The following is a 26,967-nucleotide window of genomic DNA, read 5'->3' as shown; positions in this document are numbered from 1 at the left end:
GGGCACATGATATATCAAGACACTGTTCACTTGGAAATCACAACTTGTCATCCACACAAGGAAAATATAACAAAGTGCAATATCAGGCTTCTATATTCACAAGATATTCAGGTTTCTACCGACCAATGAGCATGAAAATGGATTTTATAACTCAGGTTTCAACACATTGATTTTTATGAGCTCATCACAAGAACAGAAGCTTCCCTGAGAGCTCACAGGAAAAGAGACTTACCATTGTACCTATACTAATTAAGAAGTGGCTGATAAATTTTACCTCATCCGCCCTGATGTCTTCTCAATCTATTAAGATGCATAAGCAACCTCTCTAATCTCCCAGAATTCTTTTTTAATTAATTAATTAATTTATTTTTGGGTCTTCGTTGCTGCCCGCGGGCTTTCTCTAATTGCAGCGAGTGAGGACTACTCTTTGTTGCAGTGCGCGGGCTTCTCATTGTGGTGGCTTCTCTTGGTGCGGAGCAGGGCTCTAGGCACGCGTGCTTCAGTAGTTGTGGCACACGGGCTCTAGAGCGCAGGCTCAGGAGTTGTGGCGCACGGGCTTAGTTGCTCCGCGGCATGTGGGATCTTCCTGGACCAGGGCTTGAACCCATGTCTTCTGCATTAGCAGGCAGATTCTTAACCACTGCGCCATCAGGGAAACCCTAATCTCCCAGAATTTATTCTGCTTTCTTCTCTCACTATATTTTCCACACTATCATTTAACTTAGCTGCCCTAGGTTCTCTAAATTGTGACCATCTTGAAGACTGTGCCATGTCTTTTTCATCTTTGCATCCCTAATGTGTAACAGTGTCTGACATTTGTTAGCAACCAATAAAAGTCTACCAACTAAGTCAAGTCTTCTTTTTAGTTGATTAAACCATCAAAAAATCGAAACCAATGCTACTCAAAGTAGCTAGCCCACAAACTATTTTTTTATGATAAGGAGTTTGAGCTAGAATGTGTAAAAGAATGGCTTCCTTTGAGAAAGTCTTGCTATGAAAAAATGTCTAGCTGGGATTTCCCTGGTGGCACAGTGGTTAAGAAGCCACCTGCCAATGCAGGGGACATAGGTTCAATCCCTGGCCCGGAAAGATCCCACATGCCATGGAGCAACAAAGCCCATGCGCCACAACTACTGAGCCTGTGCTCTAGGGCCCAGGACCCACAAATACTGAAGCCCACGTGCCCTAGAGCCTGCGCACTGCAACTACTGAGCCCACGCACCACAACTACTGAAGCATGCACACTCTAGGGCCCATGTGCTGTAACTACTGAGCCCACGTGCTGCAATTACTGAAGGCCACCCGCCTAGAGCCCATGCTCCGCAACAAGAGAAGCCACTGCAATGAGAAGCCTGTGCACCGCTACAAAGAGTAGCCCCCGCTTGCCACAACTAGAAAAAGCCTACGTGCGGCAACAAAGACCCAATGCAGCCAAAAAAAAAAAAGTCTAGCTAAACTAAGTAGTGCTTTAGTGATACATCTGATTTACATTCTTGCCCCACTTTAAGCCAAACACTTGAAAGTTAGACAAAGACATTTTCATAAAGAAAAGATGCTGAGGAATGGATGGTTAAACTTAACTTCAGGGTCTTCATCCATTTTTATAATCATACATATATTTACAGATACCAAAAAAGATTAAAAATAAAGGCATCTATTTTCACTGGTAAAAAAAATAAAATAAAATAAAGACACAGGGCACTTAAAAAAATTTTTTTAAAGCCAAGACGCATTTAAAAAAAAAAAACCTAATAAATTTTTAATTAGAATTTTTTCCTTTTTTTAAACAGGACAAGTAACAGATTACATCAAACTTCAGAACTTCTCAAATATCTAGTTATTATACACATTCCCATCTGTCTTGCAGGGAGGGATCTTGGTCGGCTTAACAGTTTCAGGTAAAATAAGCTGCATAAAAGTATATATTACAATAATAAATGTACAATGTTTACATGGAATATGTTTTAGAAGCAAGAAAAAGATGCATCTGCATCAAAAGGCGACCTCTTAAAATGCCACAACTATTTTTTACATTCACTCTTATAACAGGTCACAAGATGGGGTCACTAAGCACAGATAAATCACTGTGATGCACATAAAATACAGAAAGATTAGTTATTTTATATATTATATATATTTTTTCACACTTTAGCATCTGAGACATAAACTGAGAATTTAAAATTTATTCTCTTCAGATAACAAATCATTTTTTATTCTTCATAAACATGGTGCCCACAAAAGCACATAGGTAAGGCACAATAGGGTTTTCTGTTACAGAACAGTGTGCATCATGTTTACTTAACCAGAAAACGTGCATTAACTGTGCAAGTTCATGCTGCAAACCCAACACATATACAATTAAAAAAAAAAAAAAGAAAACTGAGCTTTAAACAAAATCAAAATTGGTACAATTCCAGCTGTTTCACATATTCATTTGGACTGACAATGACATATCAACAGGTTATTTTTAAAAAGCCAATTGTTACATTACAAGTAAACTTTGCTCTGTAACTATTTTAATCTGAAATCATAAACAGTAATAAGGTAACTTCACTGAAACAAAGTAAATACTGAGGCACAAAGCAACCATCACTCCTGCATTTACTATACTGCAAACTTTCATGACCCAAAATTGCAAATATAATTTCTCAAATACACATTTTGCTGCAACAATGTGCCCTGCTTTAAACTTGACATACAACAGGGAAGCTAACATCTCATTAAATTATAAATAGATTGGGAAAATGACTTAATCCCAATGGTACTATGTCATAGCCCTAGTATTTATAATAAATACAGCTTTTCACAAAATACTTTTCCAATGTCTGCCAATTGCTTTTTTATTGCTCACATAAATTTGAATCCCTTACAACTGGTATCGGAACTTTCACACAATATCATACTCAGACATTTTTATATAAAACCTATAAAAGATATTTTAAACTTTTATCTAATACTTCCAGGTGTTTGGCTGTTTGATCTATATGATAGTACAGCCATATGTATATATGTGTGTGTATATATACACATATACACATACATATATATATACATACACACATATATACACATACATATATATATACATTAGATTATGAATAAAATAGGAAGCTTATTTTACTGCTTTAATGCAGATATCCTCACAAAACAAGACTACTTTCGCCATCACCAGCATTTATACATATATACAAAAGCCAGTTTAAGTACATGTACATCCACTTACACTTATATGTAACCACTAAACCCAGACTGATTTTCCCATATTCCAGCTATAGCAAATGAATCTCTTACAAGCAATAGAAACCTAAGATTAAATTGGGAAATTAACAGTTTTACCATATTAGCCTGTAAGGAACTATGTAGGTGACTGTATACAAAAATTCACAACATTAGTTTACAGGAAATTACGGAAATACAAGAAGCCTTTTCACCATGCTTTTGTGTGGTTATCCAAACACTTCTTGGTGCAAAATTAACAACCACCACATCTGAAAATGCTTAATAAGGTCAATGTTCCTCATGCAAAACTTTAAGTGCATTGGCTTAACTGAGCTCCAAAAACTGAATGAAACAATTATTCTATCTACTCAGCATTGCTGCTTCACTGCTAAGTCCCTTTGGAACCTTAAGATTTCTGGAACGTTTAAACAGATCTGTACTCAATAAAAATATTACATACAAAAAGCATTTAAAAAGGGAGACGAAGCCAAACAGGAATTTTCCTATTGTAAAGAACAGTCCTAGGAGTGGAAGAAAGTCTTTTCAGGAACCTCCTTGAGAATTGGCTAGGCCAGTCCGAAGACGAAGATGAGACATAGAGTTCATATGTTTATTTGATGGCTTCAAGGGAGTGTTGCAAGTAAGAGCTTGGGGAAAGCGATGGTGATATCTATCTAGTCGTAAATATTTTACTGTAACCAATTTCCCTGTTGTAAGATAAAAATAATATTTTAGATCTGTATGAATGTGCTTAATAGAAAACAAACTGTGGTAAAAGATATATGAACACAAAATAATCTAAAATTATTACTCTAAAAATGCTAACCTAAGATTCTTTAATTTAAAATCTGGTATAGTTTAACAGTAAACCATAATTTATCTTTTCAAAATGTTTGTCATACTCAAATTTCTTACCATCAAACCAAGAGCCATGCAATGCCTTAAAAGCTTTCCCAGCATATTCTGGAGACAGACATTTAACATATACACAACCCTGTGATATTTTTTAAAAAAATAAAAAGGGAAGAAAGAAAATAAATAGTCTTAGTTTAGTAGCAACAAATCCAAAACGTAGAATTCAATAGTAAAAGTTACTTTACCTCACGTGAATTTTTGTCTACTGCAATGTGAACAATGCCATCATTATCACTGCATTTTTCTAAAATTGCTTCTTGAATTGCCAAATGCCACTGATCCCCTATTTCCCTAAAAAATTAACGAAAACAAAAATCAACAGCCATCATCAAAAAGTCTACAAATAATAAATTCTGAAGAGGGTGTGGAGGAAAAGGAACTCTCCTACACTGTTGGTGAGAATGTAAATTGGTACAGTCACTATAGAGAACAGTATGGAGGTTCCTTAAAAACTAAAAATAGAGTTACCACATAAACCTGCAATCCCATTCCTGGGCATATATCAGGAGAAAACCATAATTCAAAAAGATACATGCACCCCAATATTCATCCAATATTCATAGCAGCACTATTAATAGCCAAGACATGGAAGCAACCTAAATGTCCATCGACAGATGAATGGATAAAGATGTTGTATAGATACATAAATGGAATATTACTCAGCCATAAAAAAGAATGAAATAATGCCATTTGCAGCAACATGGATGGACCTAGAGATTATCATACTAAGTGAAGTAAACCAAACAGAGAAAGACAAATATCGTATCATATTGCTTATATGTGGAATCTAAAAAAATGATACAAATGAACTTATTTACAAACAGAAAGAGACTCACAGACAAAGAAAACAGTTATGGTTACCAAAGGGGAAAAGGGGGGAGGGATAAATTAGGATTTGGGGATTAATTTACACACACTATATACACTATATACTTATACACATTATCTTATATATATAATGTATACATAAAATAAACATAAAATAGATGTAAAATAGATAAACAACAAGGATCTACTGCATAGCACAGGGAACTACACTCAATATTTTGTAATGACCTATAAGGGAAAACAATCTGAAAAGGAATATATATATATACACACATATATATGTATAACTGGATCACAGTGCTGTATACCTGAAACTAACATGGTATTGTAAATCAACTATACTTCAATAAAAAGAAATTTTTTTAAAGAATGAGCAAAAAAAAAAAAACACAAAAGGTCTGTTGTATAACCTAAATATATAAAACTTTTACTTTTCAATCATACCTCAATACAGCTGGGGGAAAAAAGAAAAAAAATTAACAGCTATATTCCTACTCAGAAGAAGTCTTCTGTTTTTTACAATATATATACCCAACTAAAATGGGGATAGTTTAAAAACCATATAGTTAAAATTAACAGTATATAAATGTTTGTTACTAACAGTAGGTAGATTAAAAAATAATTAGCATTCAGAAGTTCCAGCCCTGCTCTCACTTTCCAGTCTAAGAACGCACACGCTGAGGCGCTGAAGGATCTCTACTATAGCAGAATAAATGTGCTATCATTTTTACGTTTAAAATCCTACGTACTTAAAGTCATTTCTCTTTTCTATCTAAACAAATGTTAATAAGCACTTTAATGAGTTACAGTAAACTTGTAAAAGTAAAGTATTATTTTTTAATGACATTTTCAAATTCCTAAACTTAAGGAAAATTCTTAGTATATTCTGAGCTTCTTTTTTTCCAAAATAATAGAAGCGTGAATATAGGACAAACATTTTGTACCTAAGTCACCTTGTACCTAAGTCACCTAAGTAAGGTGACACAAATCACCTTACTATTACGAAAGAGTTCCCGCTACAGTAACGCACATTTGTTTTTCTTGTGAGATATAGATGGTGGGTCCAAGGAAAAGGCTGTTACACTTCAAATTGTAAATCTTCATCTCAGGTAATAAAATACTGGACTGGCAGAGACTTCCTAAACCCTAAGGTATGAGGTAAGATTCCAAATAGAGGGATCACCACACCATTAATTGTTTCTACCTCTGCAAAATGGAGGGAATGCGTGCATGTGTGCGTGTGTGTGTGTGTGTGTGTGTGTGTGTGTGTGTGTGTACTGACAGTGCTTTGTCGCATTTACAATTTTGCTGTCACTCATTTGGAATCTTACCATATCAACTATTTCTTGAAATAAATGAGCTATCAGATGGGACTTATGGGTATTTTATATGTAATACAATTTCTACTGTCAGCTTTTTTTAAAAAACAAAATTTGACTTGTCCTATCATTGGACAGATAAGTAGTCACCTCTAGGAAGCAAGTTGTAAAGATTATTACAGCTTATATGTGAAGTATTATGGATTCTAAGGCAATAACTTTTGACTGTGCTATTTTCTGGATGCATGTGTTGTTGTAATTACATAGACAGAAAAGTTTCTCAAACAGTAAATGGACAAGTCTTGTAGAGGGGAAGGTATGTACATTTTTGTAGAAAACTTTTTACGAGTAGGATTTGGAAATTTTTAAATAGCAGATATTTCTATCTATATTGCCTACTGAGGCAAAGAACGGTGGCAGACACGACTTATACATCTAATAAAGGGTACTGTTGTCTGTCATCATATCTGTCATTAATTTGACTCAAGCATTTATCTGCTGTGGGGATTCCCAGTGAATGCAGATTTATAAAAGTTTTACAAATCATTATACATCTGTGCCTTTTGGTGAAACCTTTGCTTGAAATTTAACAAAAAAGAAGAAATGAGAAAAACAGAACATTTCGGTAGTTAGAGATTCAGAAGTAGAAGAGTTTTCTATTACAGACAGCATTATAAGAGTATCATGCATTTTTCAGCCAAATATTCCAAATAAAAATTACATGTACCTTTCGTCATAATACTTACATAACTGGATCAAACATATTTCGAATCTTTAGACATGGCGTCAAACTATTTGGTGGTGAATTTCTTCTATCTAAATGAAATGCTATAAAAAACAAATGAGTTTTACTATTTTCCATTGTTCCATTTTGTTGAAAAGTATTCAGCCATTCAGTTTATTCAAAAAATATTCACTGCGTACTTTTATTATGAGCCAGACCCCTGGATCAAGGTGAATAAGACAGACACAGTCATTGTTCTCAAAGACTTTAGTTTAGTGGGGGAGACAGATGAAAAACAGTGTCACCCAAGAAATCATAATTGTGGTAAATCCTAAGAAAGAAGAGTACAGAAAGCTCTCAGTGTAACTGAAGCTAATCTGTGAATATCAGGTAACACTTCAAGGATAAAGTATAATTTATGCTGGGACCTAAAGAATAAATACAATATAAATAGGCAGAGTAAAGAGAGGTGTAAAGGACATCTCAAGCAAAGGTGACAGCTTGTACAAAGCCCAAGGCAAGAAGGAACTTGGTATATTCGAGTAACTAAAAGATAGTCACTGAGACTAGAGTGGGGACAATAGAAAGATAAACCTGAAGAAGGGGATGTTGGATTATGGAGGACCATGTAGGCCACATTAAAGCACTTAGACATTACCATAAAAGCGATGGGAAGCCACTCAAATGTTTTAAGGAGACGAATAGTATGATAAGATCTCTTAAAATTATAAAATTTTTAAATAGAGTGTTATGTGGAGAATCAATTAGACGGAAGCAAAAGTGAATGCAAGGACACCAGTTAGGAGGTTATTATAGTTGTCTAAGAGGGAGATGATAGTAATGTGGATAAGACAGGCCAGCAATGCAGATGGAAATAACTGGACAGAATCAGGACATATTATGGAATAGATCTGACATGACTTGTTTAAAGACTGCACATGTGGGGGCTAAGGGAGAGATTAAGGATGACTCCCAGGTTTATGACAGAACCAGCTGAGGAGGGGCAGGTATCATTAATTAGACAGGAACACTGGAGGAAAGGTCAGTTTGGAGAGAGAAGACATTAGGTTCATGCACATGTTGAATTTCCAGTGCTTCTTAGTAAAGAAGACAAGTATACAGCTGGGTATAAAAATCTGAAAAAAAGAACAGAAGACTTAGTGCGAGACATAAATTTGAAAGTTATCAACATATATATAAAAAATGAAGTTGCAGCATAAGATCATCTGGGAAGACAGGGAGAATGATGAAAGATGGCCTGGAAAAACCCCAACACCTAGAGGTCCAGGAAAATCTAGAAAAGAAGATTTAAGAAAGGGTAAGAGGTAGGATGAAAACCAGAAGAAAGTGGCAACCACAAAGCCAAAACAAGAATTTTCCAAGGCAGGCTCAATTGTTAATACCGTTCAGTAAAATAAGGACAGGAAAGAAAAATGTCCGCTGACTTTAGCCATATTGAAATCTGAGAGCTATTTCCTTGAAATGATGGGGATGGAAAACAGACTGGAGTCAGCTGAAGAATAAATGGGAGGTGGAAAAGTAAAGACAGTGAGTAAATTGTTTAATGCTATTTGGCTATAAATAGGCAGACAGCTATAGGACAAAGTATAGTGCACCAGTGTGTTTTAAAGATGAGACTATAGTATGTTTAAGTGCTGATGAAAAGATCCAAGAGAGGCAGGGATTTAAAACACAGTAAGGGAAGACACTTGAGAAGACCAGAGGGAATGGGATCCAGAGGGATCCTCTGAAGAGAAGGGCTCGGATCTTTGTTAAGTGAGACAGCTCCTCAATTGCAAGAGGAGGTGAGGATGAGTGTAGATTTTGGTAATTCTATGAATTTGGTGGTGGAAATTTGAGGCAGGTACAATCTGACTGTTTCTATTTGAGTCATCAACTGAGAATTAGAAGACAGAGAAGAAGGGCAAAAGGTTTGAAAAGAGGGGAAGAAATATAAAATTGTTATTGAGTGGAGTAGGTAAGTGAAGTGACTAGTAAAAAATGGTAAGAATAAGAAAGGCAGGTAGTACTGAAGACCTAATTGAGGTTGATTAGTTATAAAGGTACCAGTCTAACAAGTTGCATGAATTTCTCCTGCTAATCTCATCCATTTGCATATAGACAGGCACAGATAAACAGTTTCATCCTTGGTTGGAATATACCAGGGTAAGATGAAGGACAAGTGATGACATAAGGGTACTAGCAAGAGAGTGATTGAAAAGATGGATCATGAAAACTAAGATGCACAGGAAAAGAAGTAAAGATAGGAGAAATGCTGAAGAACTGGAGAAAGTAGGTGCATGGAAGAATCAGATTCTGGAGTTCCCAAATACGTAAAGCAGGAAAGTTGAAAGGATGAGTTTATGATAAAGACCAGAGCGTATCAATTAAAGATTTCAGAACTGTCAGTGATAAGAAACATCTGGAGTATAAATGTCTGAACAGTGCCTGATATGGGGTGGAGGAAGGGTCACTAGACATGAAAAATCTTTGCCAAATCTCAGATCAAGAAGGTTTGTGAACATCTAGTACCTTCTGAACTTCTCTACCAGTGTACAGATTCTGTTCTTAGATGACCTTTTAGCTGCAAACAATCTGACTTCCTTGAAATTCCAATAACGGCCTGGGCCAGCAGGGGATGCACCAGAGAAAACAGAAGCATTCATACCACCTTATCCTAGCCGAGACCCAAGTTTCCACAAAATAACAGACCTGGGAGAAACTATCCCTGGCCAACTCTAGTCAGAAAGTAGTCCAAAAGATCAAATTGATTTTTAAGATACAAGCTTTATCTCCCTAACTAAACCCTAATTACCATGGCCATGTAAAGATACAGTAGTTATTGAATGATACATTTCAAGTACCTCAGGAACTACCTTTGGGTCCTTCAAATGAATGTTGTTTATACCAAACACTACATTTGTCAGAAGCATAAATAATTCTCTGGCTCCCCAGCAAACTGGTACTTTAAAATAACTTTAGGGACTTCCCTGGTGGCACACTGGTTAAGGATCCACCTGCCAACGCAGGGGACACGGGTTAGAGCCCTGATCCGGGAAGATCCCACATGCCGCGGAGCAACTAAGCCCGTGCGCCACAACTACTGAGCCTGCGCTCTAGAACCCACGAGCCACAACTACTGAGCCCGTGTGCCACCACTACTAAAGCCTGCACACCTAAAGCCTGTGCTCCACAGCAAGAGAAGCCACCACAATGAGAAGCCTGCGCACCGCAACAAGGAGTAGCCCCCCGCTCGCCACAACTAGAGAAAGCCCATGCACGGCAACGAAGACCCAACACAGCCAAAAATAAATTAAAAAATTTTTAAATAAAAATAAATTAATTCATTAAATAAAATACCTTTAGAGATACTAATGTTATCACTGAATTTATATTTAACTACTTTTTAGAAACTGAACTAAAAATTCAATAAGGCTGATTATTTAACAGTTACTTGGGAAAAGTATCATTAAATGACAACAGCTTGTAGTGGTAGTGAACTCAAAAGACTACTGTAATTACCAACCCTCCAGATATGTACCATTTATTTATTTGGCCATGCTGCACGGCTATGGGATCTCAGTTCCCTGACCAGGGATTGAAATCCAGTGAAAGCTCGGAATCCTAACCACTAGGCTACCAGGAACTCCCCAGACATGTACCTTTTAAACCACTGCATTTATAAGGGGAGAAACATTAAGCTTGTTAGTAAGTTAAACTATCTGTTCACATAAAAAACCATCAGAACCCTCTAGTATACGCCCATTTTTATACAGTACAACATTTGTGCTCAGATATATTTAAATGAAAGCAAAACTTATTTTATGTATTAATCATTTTAAAAAGCTAGGTCAGAGTCATTTAGTTACATTTAAATAGACTATATATTTAATAGCATAAAAATGTAAGTAATATTAACACTAAATTCTCTCTGTATTAGAGCTATACGTTCTTAAATGAGGCAAAAAGATGTATAACTATCATTAAGAAAATTCCAACAACTTCTCATTATCAGCTTTTTGTAACAATTCTTCTTATGATGAAATTCTTAAAAGAGCTCAAGTCTTTCTTGCTATAAATCTAAAGACTTCCATTTTATCACTACAACCATCCAAAAATTGAATTGGTATACTTCAAGTAAATAGTTACCAAGTGTTCTATGTCAGGATTTTCTGCCTTCAGGCTAAAATTATCTCAGCCATTACACCTTTTTTTCTATTTGCTAAGTAGCAGGTGTCTTACTTTACTCTCAATTCCTTTCTAGGTCCAGGAACAGGGCCCTAATCACTGTAACTGTTTATCAAAGACTGTCAAGAAAAGAGAGATTAAATTTACAATTCTTTACATGGCCCATTTAGAAATATGCAAATTAAGGTAGCTCAGTACTTGGCATATAGTTTCCAAACATTTAATACACTGAAACTTGGATAAAACACTTAATACGTAAAAAGTAGCTGGAGGGCTTCCCTGGTGGCGCAGTGGTTGAGAATCCGCCTGCCAGTGCAGGGGACATGGATTCGAGCCCTGATCCGGGAAGATCCCACATGCCACGGGGCAACTAAGCCCATGCACCACAGCTACTGGGCCTGCTATCTAGAGCCCGTGAGCCACAACTATTGAGCCCGCGTGCTACAACTACTGAAACCCGCACATCTAGAGCCTGTGCTCCGCAACAAGAGAAGCCACTGCAATGAGAAGCCCGTGCACCACAACGAAGAGTAGCCCCTGCTTGACACAACTAGAGAAAGCCTGCACGCAGCAACAAAGACCCAACGCAGCCAAAAATCAATGAATGAATAAATTAATTAAAAAAATAAAACTATAAAACTTCTAAAAAATATATTAAAAAAAAGTAGCTGGAGATTTAAAAAATATTGTATTAATTCAGGTTGAGTTTTAACTACTACTATAACTGACCTTAAGTTGTATTTTATCATTTTTGCACAGTCTTTTCCTAGCTAAAGATAATGATAAAGTGAAAATAACAGTCTGAGGTTTTAAATCCTAGAGATTATAAAGTGTCCAATTTAACACACTTAAATAAATCATACCACTACTAATTTTTAAGAACAACATGGATTATCTAGTTGAAAATTGCCTTTGGATTCATCTTGAAAATCTCACTTATTTTAAATATCTTATTTTAAAATAAGACAACTATAATGATAAAAAAAAATTCATATGAACAAAAACAATGGCCTAGCACTTCAGATGCATACATGAGCACCAACTGTTAGCTCTATGATGAAATTAGGCTGAGACTCCACATGCATCATTATAAGGCACTAAGGTAATCAGATCTGACTGACAGCCTATGGTTTCAGAGGACCATTCTGCATGTACCCTAAAGCAAATAGTTTATGGTTTAGTGTCATTTTGGAAACATAAAAACTTTATTTTTATGCCACGATTATATAAACCATTATTCAAGCTCTTTGAAAGTGAAAATCAATTACAGAAAATCAGGAAGAGATTGGATTTTATTTTATTTCAATTTCAAAACAATTAACCTACCTTTCCCATATAGTCTATGTTTAGCAAGCATTGATAAATATGCTTTTTATCCAACAAGGTTAAAAGAAACTCAACTCATTACTAGTTCTGAAATACAAATTAAACTAGCCATGAGATTTCTTTTTGCAAATAACCATTAAGATACAAAAAATTCAAATGAGGTAACAGTTATCACTTTGGATACGTAAGGCAACCAAACACCAAACCCTCTTATAAACTTACAAATACCTGTTTTTGCAACTATGCAAGCATTAAGAAAAATATGGAATGATACCCACAAAAGCTACTTGGCATGGGATATGCAGGTGGAAGACTCTTAATGAAAAAGAGAAAGGCAAGCAAAAATTGAAAAAAGAGCAGTTAAAAGTTATAATTCCACTTACACGTGTTTTAAATACAAAACAAATTACGTGTCTTATTTGCATAAAAAATCAGTCAACTTAATATACTAAGTTGCTTTGGTAAGTGAAAGAGGGAAAAAAATCAAAGTAATGTCTCTAGAATTCTATCACAGTGAAGACAAACCATGTTGTTTATATCAGCAAGGAGAAAAGTGGGAGGACATGTAAGAAGCTAACACTGATTCCTTCTATGGGATGGAACTGGAAGGGAGCTCTGCCTTCATACATCTTTCAGTTATACTATTTTACTTTAAACACGTAAGGCTTTTGCATTTGAAAAAATTACATTTATATTTTTTTGTTGTTTAAAAATACATACCTTGACCTTGCCACACTTTAGAAGGTATTACTAATATTTTGTCACAGGATGCAGAAGGCTGGATCCACCGCCAAACTAGAAAATCTGCACCACCTATTCTTCGTGTTTCCGTGCGAACTCTAGACTCATTAGCAGCAAGGAAGTCAACAGCTCTATCCCAGACTTTCTTCATTTTTCTCCTATCATTTGAAGGAAAAGGACAACTTTACTATCATCTTGGCTTGTCATCTTTTTCAAATATTAGTCATTGAAGGTAGTGGTTACTCTTAATGCGGGCTGTTCTTATCACTGCATATGGAGGAGTTTTTTCCAAAAAGATTTAGATGACTGAACCTCACCTCAGATTGACTATATTTGGAACAATGCACTTGTATTCCCCCCGCCCCTGCCGCCTCCCGCACAAAAGCTCCACTGGTGATTCTGATGTGTTGCTAGGGTAAGAATATTGCTTTAGAATGTGACATCATCTTTTATTTTCAAGAAGTTATTGCTTAATTCTTTTATTTAAAAAGCCTTATTAACAACAAAAGGAAGTATTTTAAAACATTATTAATAAAACATCTCTGGCTGTTCTCTGTCTCTGTTTCCTTATCAAGACAGAATTAAAGGAAATAAGGTAGAGACTGACAACAGAGAATCAAAAGTGTATATTTTGAAATCCAGTTGTCTATTATGCCACTCCAAATCAGGAAGATAATAGATGAAAATTTAGAAAAGAGTTTAAAGTACAAAAATAAAGCCTGTACAATAAAACAGGTCTAGTTGAGAAGGGTCACAACTCTCAGTGTAATTTTCATGACTGCAGAAGATACCAACATTCTGATTTACTTCAACTCATAATGTGTTGAACACACCTGTCGGGAGGCTGTATTAAGGAATTTCGCACATGGGGAATAGGCATGTAAGGCTGTAAATCTTTATTTTCCTGGCAAGCTTCATTATGGCTTCGTAAAACATCTGAAAGTAAATCAAACAAATTTACAAACGAAGCAATCACTGGACATCATGTAGTTTATCACATAATGTCTAGAAGTAGTTTAGATTTTTACAAATACTATACCTATAATCTTTACCACCATATCATACATCTGCCTTGTTTCTTCTTCCTCTTTTGTCCAGCGATATTTCATGTAACGCAGAACAACGCAAACCATCACTACACCTGCAATATTTATATATTGTTTTTAAAACTGTGGTCAATGGCATTCAATAATATTCACTGCAACTTGAAGTTATTTTGTCAGTTGTTAAATGTGGTATTAACAAAATAAAGCAAAAAAAAGCCATTTTGACAGTTTCTACAGTGACTATTTTAACTGCCATAATGGGATAATGGAATAAGCCTTCAAGACAGTGGTCTGAATTAGCTACATGATCAAATTACATAGAAAAATTTAATATTAAACATTTCCCAGAGTGTCACTTAATATCTCCAGAAAAACCATTTCTTCATTACGCTGACAACTGAACATTTAAATTCTATTATTTTTTTTGAAAACAAAGTAACATAACTATGTTTCACAAACTTTTTTCTTTCAGCATTAAGCTACGAGAAAAGTGAGTCTTATGAGACTGTAAACAAACTACCTCTAACTTTAAGTAACCTGAATTATTTTTACAGGAATTGGGCAGAAAAAAGAAAAAAATATGAGTATCTCCTAAATTCCTGTTATGAATCAAAATAGTCACATAAAATCTAGGAATCTGAATGAAAATTTTAATTCATTTAATGGTATTTTTTAAATTAAAAATAATTTTAGTTAAGTTAATTTCTAATATAGTATTTTAAAAATAAGCTTAATTTTTGTATCTTCCTGTTCTATTTCCTAAAGTAGATTTCTATCTATGCACTAAATTTGCTTTTTCTGTGACATTCACATGACAAAGTTTGATTCCCACCTCTCCTCACAGCACGGTTTTCTAAGCCCTTAGATTGATACGGACACTATAGAAACCCTCAATATTCTTATACCTTACTGAAGACTTCTGGATGCGATTTATAATGACAACTATCACAGAAGTATATTCTCAATCCTGGCATTTGGTGAAATACAGACACAAAAATTCTAGATTACAATGTATCTGCTTTCTCATCCTCACAACTTACCTAAGCATAACAACAATAACCTGTGGGTGACAGTAATAAAAGCACGTCGAAAACGACACCAGAAGGACATCTGTGGTCTTGTGGATTGTAAAAACTGTACATCAACTATATCTGTCAATTCTTCCTCAGGGCCATAACCAACACACCTATTTAAAAATAATTAAGGGAGAGTTTAGAGTCAAAATCACTTCTTAGACTACAAAATGGACAAAGTGGAAACCAAATCCTTTACCTTATTCCAACATCTTTTCCATTTTCCAAAATCCACTGCAATGAGATGTTAAATATATCTTCATATTCAGGACCTAAATCCTAATAAGAAAAATAGAGAAAATAACTAACTATTCTTCATAATTCATATCCACTTGTTATGTGTAAGTTGTCCTATAAGTAACATACTTTATATAACACTTTAAACTATATAACATAATAAAAATATATTATTCATTACAGAAAAATGAAAGGAGGAAGAAGAAAAAAGTCACCATTTCCCCACCACCCTAAGATAACCACTGAACATTCTGCTATGTTTTCTTTTCATTTTTTTATTTACAGATTTAAAAAAATAGTAATTTTCTTTTCAAGTATCATTGTGATTAAGAGTAAATTAGCCCCCCCCTTTTTTAATGGAACACTATCTGTAGATGAACAAATGACAATTATTCAGACTTGGATGTTTAACAGCCGTTTTCTCAACAAGTGAATGAAGTTAAGCCCATCAACTCCAGAAAAACAACTGATTGTGTTATCAATGACAAAATTCAAGCTTTCAAGTGAAAAGTAGAATTTCAAAAAATGCTCATCCATTACTATGAGCCTAACAACTTCACAATACTTGAAAACCTTTGCAATGAGACTATGCTGTGATATTAACAAATGTGACTTTTGAGCATGGCATAATAAAATGTGTCAACATTTGGAAGATCTGCATAACCAGTGAACCAATATTTTCCAAATGAACAATCATCAGCTATAAAATCTTGCATGGGTAAAAGATCTATTCTAAGTGCAAAACAGACCAAAGGGCTTTAGTATGAAAAGTATGAGTACGAAAAGTTCGCTGACATAGCTTTAAATTCTACATTGCCGCTAATCTTTAAGAAACTACTACTTGTAGAGTTTTGGTATTGAAGAATATCTACAATTATCGGAATAGAGAATTAAAATACTTTTCCCCGTTTTGACTACGTATCTGTGTGAGGCTAGATTTTCTTGAGGTACTTCAACCAAAACAGCATCACGATGGATTAAATAAAGAAGCAGATATGAGAAGTCGGTTATTTTTAATTAAGATAGACATTAAAGAGATTTGCAAAAATATAAAACAATGCCACTTCTCACTAAATGTTTTTATTTTGGAAAATATAGTTATTTTCATAAAAATACAGTATTTATGTTAACGTAATAAATTCATTATTCTTATTTTAAATGAATAAGTAAATTTTTAAATGTTGTCTTAACTTTAACATGGCAAATGTATATCTAAATATAAATAAATACATATCTAGCCCACAAACAGATGTCACTTAGAATCATCAGTAATTTTAGGAGTGCAAAAAGTTTAAGAATTGCTGAGCATAAATGGATTATGTATTTTTTAAATCAAAATATTAAAAACAAAAGTGGTATTATATTACACATACTGTTTTTCTACTTGCTTTATTCACAGAATGAGGTGGCATGAATGTCAATGTCAGTACACATGGAACAACCTCAATTTTTTCCAGCAAGATAATATTCCATTGTGTGGTTATTTTACACTAATCACCCCCTTATTAATGAACATGAAGTGTTTCCAATTTCAGTATACCAAATAATACTGTAAATAAACATCCTTGAAAATTGCTTCATTCAAAATATTTATTGAGGGCTCACTATGTGCCAGGTACTATTCTAGGACCTAGAGATGTAGCACTAAACAAATACCTGAAATTCCCTGTGCTCATGGAGCTTGCATTCTATTCAAAAATTATGTCTTTATGTACTTTTGGAAGTGCAAAAAATGAATTTCTAAAAGTAGAAATAAGAAATCACTTTTTACAATCCCTTAAAAATGTTTATAAGTAATAGATATTGAATTTTAACAACATATTCTTCAACAGCTTTGGAAATTACAAGGTTCTCATTTGATCAGTTTCCTTCCTAATATGAAACTGGCAGTTATTTTAATATATCAAATTTGAAAGTAAACAATTTTATGAAGCAGAACTAATACTGCTAGGCATCATTACTTATGTGTAACTACTACCAGGATTTTCAGATGCTGAAGATAACTATAGGCTATCTGTTATTTTTTTAAGTGTGATAATTTTGGCAATATTTATAAATATCAAAAAATTGTAGCCAATGTTAGTATTTAATTATTGAGAAATGGTTTATATGTGAGATCACTTCAGTAGGATATTATGAATTTAGAAATGATCATGATGACAGCTAAATAGCTATATGCTTTAAAAAGTAAACTACAACATTCAACTTATTTATAACTATAAAAGATATATACTCATTTGAGTAAGAACTAGAAAAATAACGAAGAAAAAGTGAATTTTGTTTAATATTGCCCTAAGATGTTATGCGATTATAGAAAACAATTTCAGGCAATTACTGTTTTAATTGTTATAAAATTAGAAATCACTTTGTATATAACTAAAAATCAAACAGAATGCACATTCACATACTCTAAAATTAGAGCAGATTCAAGCTTTGATAAAGGAACACCAACAGAACATACTTCTGGTTACACTGCATAGATCAGGATTAGATAAAGCACAAGTTATACAGGATTTTGAAAATCCATAAAGCGATATTAATATGGGTTATTAATATGGGAGCTGAAGACCTTGCGTCGATTCCTCTTTGTAATGTATTGGTTTTTAAAAATGATTTTGTACTCATTTAGTTTCTTTCAAAGACTTCATCCTTCAAAGACAAAGACATGATAGCACCCTTGAAAGATGTGGATATTTTTTAAAAACTCAATGAAATACATACATTGTATTTAACCTGTATTTACATATATGCTCTTCAGTTTGTATTAATACAGTATGCAGAATATTATGACATGTTTGCATTATTACACAGAATTTAGAAGGCTAGACTATAAACATATGTCAAAGAATGTAAAAACAAAGAAATTTCCAAGTTTACTAGTTATATAATTTAAATATAAAAATTTTAGGAAGCTAAAAACTTTATAAACAAAATTACTACCTTCATTAATTATCCTTAAAAATGTACATAATGGTTCAAATTAACAAGGACACCTACTCTAATAAGTTATGTGGAGAACAAAGAGCTTAACACTTCTAGTTATAAAATACTAAGGATAGAAAAAGGCATCCATTGTTATTTTTCCCATTTTCTGTTTTCCTTTCCTATGCTAATACCCCTGGATATCCAATGACTACCTGGAATACAATAGAACCATGGAATGTTCCTTTATGAATACAGATTTTCAAAAAACAAATGATAATTTATTTAAAACTTCATTAAAGATTAAAAAGGTGTTGAGTTCTTAAATAAGTTATTACTTCCACAAGTATTCTACGTAGTACTTAGAGTTCTACAGTATCATAAAATGGAATTTTTATAGACATAGAAGTTGAATTTTTTTCTGGCTTATGCTAATTAAATAGCTCATGCTAACACTGTAGCATACACAGCATCTACCTGATTATAAGAGTCTGAAGTGTTTTACTGTTCACTTTTTGGAGCTACCTGGAAAGCTGTAAGGCAGGGGTAGGCCAACTTTTTTGTAAAGGGCCAGAGAGTAAATATTTTAAGCTTTGCAGCAGTATACACTTCTGGTCTCTGTCACTTTTTTTTTTAAGCAACCTTTAAAAACGTTGTAAAAACACAGCTAGCAGGCCATACCAAAAAATGGCTCACAGGCTGCAGTTTGCCAGCCCTCGAGGTAAGGCATTCCTGTATCATAAAACGTCCATTTTCTAATAACTGATGACAAAACTCAGGAGCAAACTAAGTTTTTAATTTTAAAATCAGGCCTACTATTAACATAATTGCTTATTACTAGTTACTTATAGGCAATAGTTCTGCTAACACACTGCTGATTGCTTCATAGAAATCTTTCTAAATTCAAAGCATGTTTTCCCAAATCTTTAACAAATCTATTTTAATACACTATATGTGTACACATACATACACACCCATGATTCCCAATTACAAATTTACTTATTTTCAAAATAACTAGCCAAAAATGTGTATTTAAAAACCTGTATCAGATGCTTCGAACTTGGATTACAAAGTACAAAAATAATACTGTTTCATGTAAAAGATTCCGTTCATTAAATAAAGTAACAAAACATTTGTAAGGAGGGAAAATGATAGTGGTACAGGGAGAAGTCAAGCAAAGATTAAAAATCTATTGGATATAGTTCACAAATGGATAATTTACATGGTAATAATAGCTACGTGGCTTTCTGGTTAGTGAATATTCTGCTTAATTGTGAGATGATATATGCCATACATTAGATGTTACCTTTAAGTAAAATATGACACACAGAAATCAATAGTGAGTATGATTTAATTCTTGATGATTCAGTGGAAACTTGATCTTTCACCTCCAAGAATAACGGAAAGAACATGGTCCTTAGAATCAAAGAGGCCTGGAATCAGATCATGACTCCACTACTGAATAGCTATGTGTATAACCTTAAGCGGAAATAAGAGAAAATAAGTCATTTATGCAGATGAATATACTTTGATCAATTCTTCAGATTCTAAACCCTATTCAGGGTCAGTCCCTTGACCACTCAATAGATGAGGGTAGGGGCTATAAACCCAGGCCTTCCATCTAAGAGGTAGAACAATACAGTGAAAACAGCAAATACTTTGATTCTATTCACAGTTTCATCACTTTCTAGCTGGATGACCTAGTTATTAAACCTCTCTGAGCTTTAGTTTCTTAATAAAGTGGGTCTGATACCACCTACCTTTCCGGATCATTGTGAAATCAAAGGTAACATACAGAAAGTACTAAGATAAATTATACTTGAAGTATTATAATTATTATGAAATGTATCCCTCACTCCATTTCTTAGAATACTTATTTTTCCACAAAGACACAATTTTATTAACAGTGATTAGCATCCCAAGCTAGTTCATAAAAAATATATCCAGCCCATAATTTGGCACATTTGCAGCTATCTTCTTTCCTATTATATTCTTCACAAACCTTAAACATATTGGGTTAAAAATTAAACAGGTTTTGAAAGTGACCTAGGAAATGAACCACCATCCACTACATCATTCTATTGTTAAGTTATCATACAAAGCTCCCACCATTTAACTTAAAAGCAATCTATGTCTTTTCATGAAAATATAGTGCCATGTATTTCCTAAATGTTCCACCAGAGGGACCTCTTAACTTTTTACAAATCAAAACAAACAAGCTTTCAATCTCAAAAATGATGAATAAAAAGTTCAAGAAAAACACTGGAGAAGTAAGAAAAAGTGTTTAAGTTATTTAAATTAATTGTCACATTTATTTAAATTTCCTTTGAAGGAGAAAGTGGGAGCAATAAAATAAAAATAGAATGTAAAGAATCAAATTGAAGAAAAATTTTAAACATTTTTACTGAGGCTTATTCACTCATTTTACTCCATCAAACATTTACTAATACTGTGCTTAAAATGCACTAGAAGTTGGGAAAAAAATTAGCTTATACTGTAGGAGTGCTACATATTCCCTGGCTCATTTACTCCTGAATGCAAAAGCTTAATTGTGTTGCAGGTGAAACCATAGTACAAATACATAAAAGGTACAATAGATCCCTCTCCACAAGCAGAAAGCCTACAATATATATATGGTCATCATTATTTGATACCAGCTTCGTAGTGGGGTTCTTCCATACTTATTCTAGAACTTGGGTAAAATAAAATATCAATTTTGGATAGACTGTGCTAAAATTATCATTAAAAATTAGAAAGTAATTTGGCAACATATATCAAAAGCATTAACAAAAGTTCTTTGAACAAGTAATTTCATTTCCAGGACTATTTCCTAAGGAAATGATCACAAAATCAAGTACTATAATGCAAAAATTAAGGTACTTTCATAAAACCACAAACCAGTACAATACAATCATGTAAAGAAATATTATCCAGTGATAAAAAGAAGTAATTTTTAAAAACCTGAACAATGACATGGGAAAACACTAACAGCTTAAAGGAAAAAATATGTAAATATTTACAATATGACATTTATAATATTTATAGTGATACTAATTTTGGGGAAAAAATATAAGACTAGAGAAACATGGACCAAAATGAGTGGCTAACCTTAGGTGGTGAATTTGAAATGCAATTTTCCTTTTATTTTCTGTATGAGTTAAATCATAAGCATGGGTTAATGTTATACTGAAAAAATAAGCATTATTAAAAACAGCACCTAAAAGCTTTTATCTAAACCTTAAAACTTTATTTTTTTGGAAAAAACCCTGTTTAATGCTTTTTTTTCCTTTTAGTAGCAGTCCAAACTGCATCTTTGGTGGTAACAAGCCATACCAGATTTCACAGCATTTGAAAAGCTAAAAATGGGACTCCAAAAAGAAAAGGTTAACACACACACACACACACACACACACACACACACACACACACACACACACACCCCTAAATGTATAAGAAGGATATTACCTACATAAAGTAACTTCACTTAACTAATTAAGAAATTAATCCAAAATCTCTTGTAAAAATATACATTAGAAATTCTACTGAATTAAAAAAAAAAAAAGGGCAAAACCCAATCTGAAACATAAAATAGTCCCAGAGAAAAGATATTAAAATCTTTTAAGACCAGAATTCTTTAGCATCACTTTTTTTTTTTTTTAAACTCAATACAGGCAGTTCCCAACTAACTCATGCATGGGTGTATCCATTAACTCCTTTGCTGCCAGTCTTCAATCAAACTAATGTCTTGTACCCTACTGCTGCCTGGCTTAGACTCCAACTTGTCCCAACCCTGGTTCTGTGTCCTTCTTTTTACCTTATCCAATCAAATGGCTGGGGACGGGAAAGAGAGGCAGTTAATCATCCTTCCACACCAACCCGACTCTTCTTCAGCTCCAGCTTAACTGCTGATCAAGCCCTATCCTGTTCCCAAGCCCTATCCCATCCAACCCTTTAGTCCTTCCTTCAAATACAATTCAGTAGATTTTAAGAGTCTTGAGGTTTGTCTGAAATGTAAATTAATCCTGCTCCAGGAATTTATGACCAATGATAACAGATATCTGTGCCATTACCTCTCTGAGAGATTCAACTGGGAAAAAAAAGAAGAGAAAGCAGGAGGGAATCACTGGTTGGGATCAGTTTTTCCCACTGCTAAAAGTAAAAACATGTTCAAATCATAACGAATGGCTTGCTGGCTTTGGATTCCCACATGCTATGCCCTTTTCCTGGAATATTTGATTCTATGTTCCCTTTAGCCTACTCAATCCAATCCCTTCTTTGCCCCCACCCCCATAATATATCTAGCAATTTTTCCATCCCTTAAGACAAAGTCCCACAATCGTAAGCCCTTCTTATTTAGACCTTTTTGGATCCTAATCCTTTAGGTATCCAATCTATTAACTATTACGCTATCCACGAATTTGCCTGTCATCAATGTTCTCATCTAGGTCAAAACTGAAAATGAAGAAAAGAACAAGGTTGAGAGACAAATCCTGCAGCATGTTATTAGAAAACTCTCTTCAGAGTGACACGGGTTTAATTAGTTAGGAAACACACAAAAAAAGAAGTAAAATTTATTGGAAGTTATTATAATCATCAGGCACTGACCTAGGTACTTTGTATTCTCACAAGTCTTCCAACAACTCTGACAGGCATTATTAAGAACAGTCCCACTTTCACACTGAGATACAGGTACAGAAACGTAAAGGGACTTTACCAAGACACACGGTTTCTATGTGCCAGTGCTAGAATTGGAATCAACATCAAATCTCCATCATATTATACTGTCTCAACATCTTTTAAGTATCTACATATAAGTTATGAATTAAGTTAAGAACTGAGTCCATATTTCTCTTTTTTGACGAGCATATCATGGCAGATTGTCACTAAAACCTCGCTGAAAGCCTTAGAACTATACTACATTCTAAATTTAAAAAAAAAAAAAGAGGGGGTGACGTCAGGAAGATGACAGAATAGGAAGCTCCAGACCCTCCTTCCCCCACAGAGACACAAATTCAATAATACCCCTTTGTAAGAAATCTAGAAACCGGTTAAGAGCCTCCTGCACCCCAAGCATGTGCAAAACTAGCTGCATGAAGGTAGGAAAATTCATAACACTCACTCCACCGGAGCTCCTTCCCCTGGCATACCATAATGTGATCTGGAGAAAATTCCCAACTCCTGGCTTATCCTTGAGGAGGGAAAGAGAAGACTGGAACATATGCCCAATGTTCAGACTTTTCAGGGGCCACCAGAGGGACTGGCTTCTGTCTTGCTTGAATCTTAGCACTAATAGGTAAGGGCACCAGGTTGGGGGTTGCCAAGAACAAAGGCAATGAACTAATACACACTCACTTGCCACTTTCCCTCCCTGCAGCTCAGTGCAGAATAAGTGGCAGAAAACCCCTAACTCCTGGTTTCTCCCCAAGGAGGGAAAGAGTTGGAACATGTGTCCAACGTTTCAGTTTCTCAGGGAGCTGCCCAAGGGACTGGTTTCTGTATCACTTGTTTCAGAGCACTGAGATCTGACATAGTCTAGATGCCTGGGGGCTGCTGAAAATAAAAAAGAGCTGGACAGCTTCCTGCGGTTCCAGAGAACCCGCAGTATAGCAAACAGACACCAGAGGGAGCAAGAGATTACAAGCTCCTATAAAAAGAAACCTGCAAAATCTCTCTAGTTGGGAATATGCACCCACAGGTCCAGAAAAGATGCATCCACAAAAAAGGTTTGAGGGGACCCCAGAATCTCTATCTGAGCTCAGTGGTAAAGGTCTTCCCCTGCATGAAGGCAGTCTGTAAAGGCTAGCAGATGTGGCTGTGTTTTCAAATGGTAGATCCCAACACAAGGTAACAAGGCACACAAAGGGAACAAGGAAAACATGGCCCAACTAAGAGAACAAAATAAATCTCCAGGAACTGACCCTAAAGAAACTGAGCTATATGAATTACCTGATAAAAATCTAAAACTAACTGTCATAAAGATGTTCAACAAGCTCAGGAAAACAATGCATAAATAAAATGAGAATATCAATAAAGAGAAAACACTAAAAAGAACCAAACAGGAATTTTGAAGCTGAAGAATACAATACCTGAATTGAAAAATTCAAAAGATGGGTTCAAAAGCAGTCTTAAATCAAGCAGAACAAAGAATCAAGGAACTCAAAGATAAGTCATTTGAAATTATCCAGAGGAACAAAAAGAAAAGAGAATGAAGAAGAATGAAGAAAGGCTTAAGGGACTTACTGAACATTATCAGTTAGATCAATACATGCATTATGGAAGTCCCAGAAGGAGAGGAGTGAAAGGAGCAGAAAGCTTATTTGAAGAAATAATGACCCAAAACTCCCAAATCTGGGGAAAGAAATGGACGTTCAGATTCAAGAAGTCCAACAGCTTCTTTATGGGATACAGCAAGGGCAGTTCTAACAGGGAATTTCATAGTGGTAAATGCCTACATTAAAAAAGAAGAGACTCTCAAATAAACCACCCATCTTTACACCTCAAAGAACTAGAAAAAGAAGAATTAAACCCAAAGTTAACAGAAGGAAATGATAAGGATTAGGGCAGAAATAAAATTTTAAAAAATCAACAAAACAAAGAAGTGGTTTTTAGAAAAGATCAGCAAAATTGACAAACCCTTAGTTAATAAAAAGAGAGAGAAGCCTCAAACATAATCAGAAATGAAAGAGGAGGTATTAAAATTGATGTCAGAGAAATACAAAGGATCGTAACAGACTACCACGGCCAATTACTCATCAACAAACTAGATAACCTAGAAAAAAAGGATAAATTCCTAGAAACATATAACCTATCAAGACTAAATAATGAAGAAATAGAAAATCTGAACAGACCTATAACTAGTACAGAAACTGAATCAGTAATCAAAAACCTCCCAACAAAGAAAAGTCTAGGATTCAGTGGTTTCACTGGAGGATGCTACTAAACATTTAAAAAAGAATTAACACTTATGCTTCTCAAATTCTTCCAAAAAATTTTAAGAGGAGGGAACACTTCCACACTCATTTTATGAGGCCAGCATTACTCTGACACCAAAGCTGAACGAAAACACTACAAGAAAGGAAATACAGACCAATATCCCTGATGAATACATATGCAAATCCTCAACAAAATATTAGCAAACTGAGTTCAACAGTTTTAACAACACATTAAAAGGATCAGACACCATGACCAAGTGGGATTTATTCCAAGAATGCAAGGATGGTCCAACATACAAAAGCCAATCAATGTGATACACACCACATTAAAAGAACAAAAAATTAAAACTCACATGATCATTTCAATAAATACAGAAAAAGCATTTGACAAAATTCAACACCTTAAATTATTAAAAACACTTGACAGATCAGGAACAGAAGCAAATTACCTCAAAATAATAAAAGCCACATATGAAAAGCCAATGTCTAGTATATACTTAACTGTGAAAAACTCCAAGCTTTTCCTTGGAGACTAGGAATAAGGCAAAGATGTCCATTGTTACCATTTCTATTCAATATAGTACTAGAAATCCTAGCTACAGCAATTAGGTGAGAAAAGAAAATGCATACAAATTGGAAAGGAGGAAGTAAAATTATCTGTTTGCAGAAACACGATCTTATACATAGAAGACTCTACAGACTCCACAAAAAAACCCATTACAATTTAAGCAATTCAGCAAAGTTGCAGGATAAAAAAATTAATATAAAAAAGAAGTTTCATTTCTATACACAAAAATGAAAAATCAGAAAAGAAAATTAAGAAAATGTCATTTATAATAGCATCAAAAAGAACAAAATACTTAGGAATAAACATTACCAAGAATGTGACAGACTTGTACACTGAAAACTACAAAGCACTGCTTAAAGAAATTCAAGACACAAATAAATGAAAAGGCATCCTGTGTTCATGATTGGAAGACTTAATATTGTTAAAATGTCCATACTACCCAAAGCAATCTACAGATTCAATGCAATTCCCATCAAAATCTCAGTAGCACTTTTCTGAGAAACAGAAAGATCAATTCTAAAATTCATATGGAACCACAAAGGATCCTGAATAGCCAAAACAATTTTAAGCAAGAAGAACAAAGCTAGAGGCCCCATACTTCCTGACTTCAAAACATATCACAAAGGTACAGTAATCAAAACAGTACAGTACTGATGTAAAGAGAGACACATAGAACAACGGAAGAAAACAGAGAAGGTCTCATATATGGTCAACTGATCTTCAACAAGTGTGCTAAGAACACACAACGGGAAAAGGATAGTTTCTTCAACAAATGGTGTTGAGAAAACTGGATTTCCACATGCAAATGAATGAAACTGAAGCTTTATCTTACACTACACAAAAATCAACTCAAAATGGATTGAAGACTTAAACAGGACATGAAACTATAAAACTCTTAGAAGATGGGGCTTCCCTGGTGGTGCAGTGGT

The 26,967-nt window shown here is 34.4% G+C and overlaps 1 protein-coding gene across 4 annotated transcripts in view; it reads right to left on the bottom strand.

Moving 5' to 3' along the window:
* The window catches only part of LEMD3 (LEM domain containing 3), a 69,663-nt gene that overhangs the window by 1,991 nt on the left and 40,705 nt on the right, over positions 1 to 26,967 (bottom strand). Inside the window, exons 5-13 of one of the 4 annotated variants that reach the window (XM_029204714.1) lie at positions 15,579 to 15,658; positions 15,347 to 15,492; positions 14,300 to 14,401; positions 14,094 to 14,196; positions 13,240 to 13,418; positions 7,028 to 7,109; positions 4,320 to 4,425; positions 4,135 to 4,213; positions 2,815 to 3,926 (exon numbers count right to left, since the gene is read on the bottom strand). In XM_029204714.1, coding sequence (XP_029060547.1) covers positions 3,763 to 3,926; positions 4,135 to 4,213; positions 4,320 to 4,425; positions 7,028 to 7,109; positions 13,240 to 13,418; positions 14,094 to 14,196; positions 14,300 to 14,401; positions 15,347 to 15,492; positions 15,579 to 15,658 — 1,041 coding nt within the window. In that variant the 3' untranslated portion in view covers positions 2,815 to 3,762. Of the gene's footprint in view, positions 1 to 2,814; positions 3,927 to 4,134; positions 4,214 to 4,319; positions 4,426 to 7,027; positions 7,110 to 13,239; positions 13,419 to 14,093; positions 14,197 to 14,299; positions 14,402 to 15,346; positions 15,493 to 15,578; positions 15,659 to 26,967 lie in introns of those variants that run through there. The other 3 variants (XM_029204716.1, XM_029204717.1, XM_029204715.1) reach the window with 3 other exon arrangements.

This window comes from Monodon monoceros, unplaced genomic scaffold (assembly GCF_005190385.1).
Source record: "Monodon monoceros isolate NGI ecotype Baffin Bay Population unplaced genomic scaffold, NGI_Narwhal_1 Super_Scaffold_6, whole genome shotgun sequence".
Lineage (NCBI taxonomy): Eukaryota > Metazoa > Chordata > Mammalia > Artiodactyla > Monodontidae > Monodon > Monodon monoceros.
The sequence above is the reverse complement of the archived record's forward strand: the minus strand, read 5'-3'. Positions and strand labels throughout refer to the sequence as shown.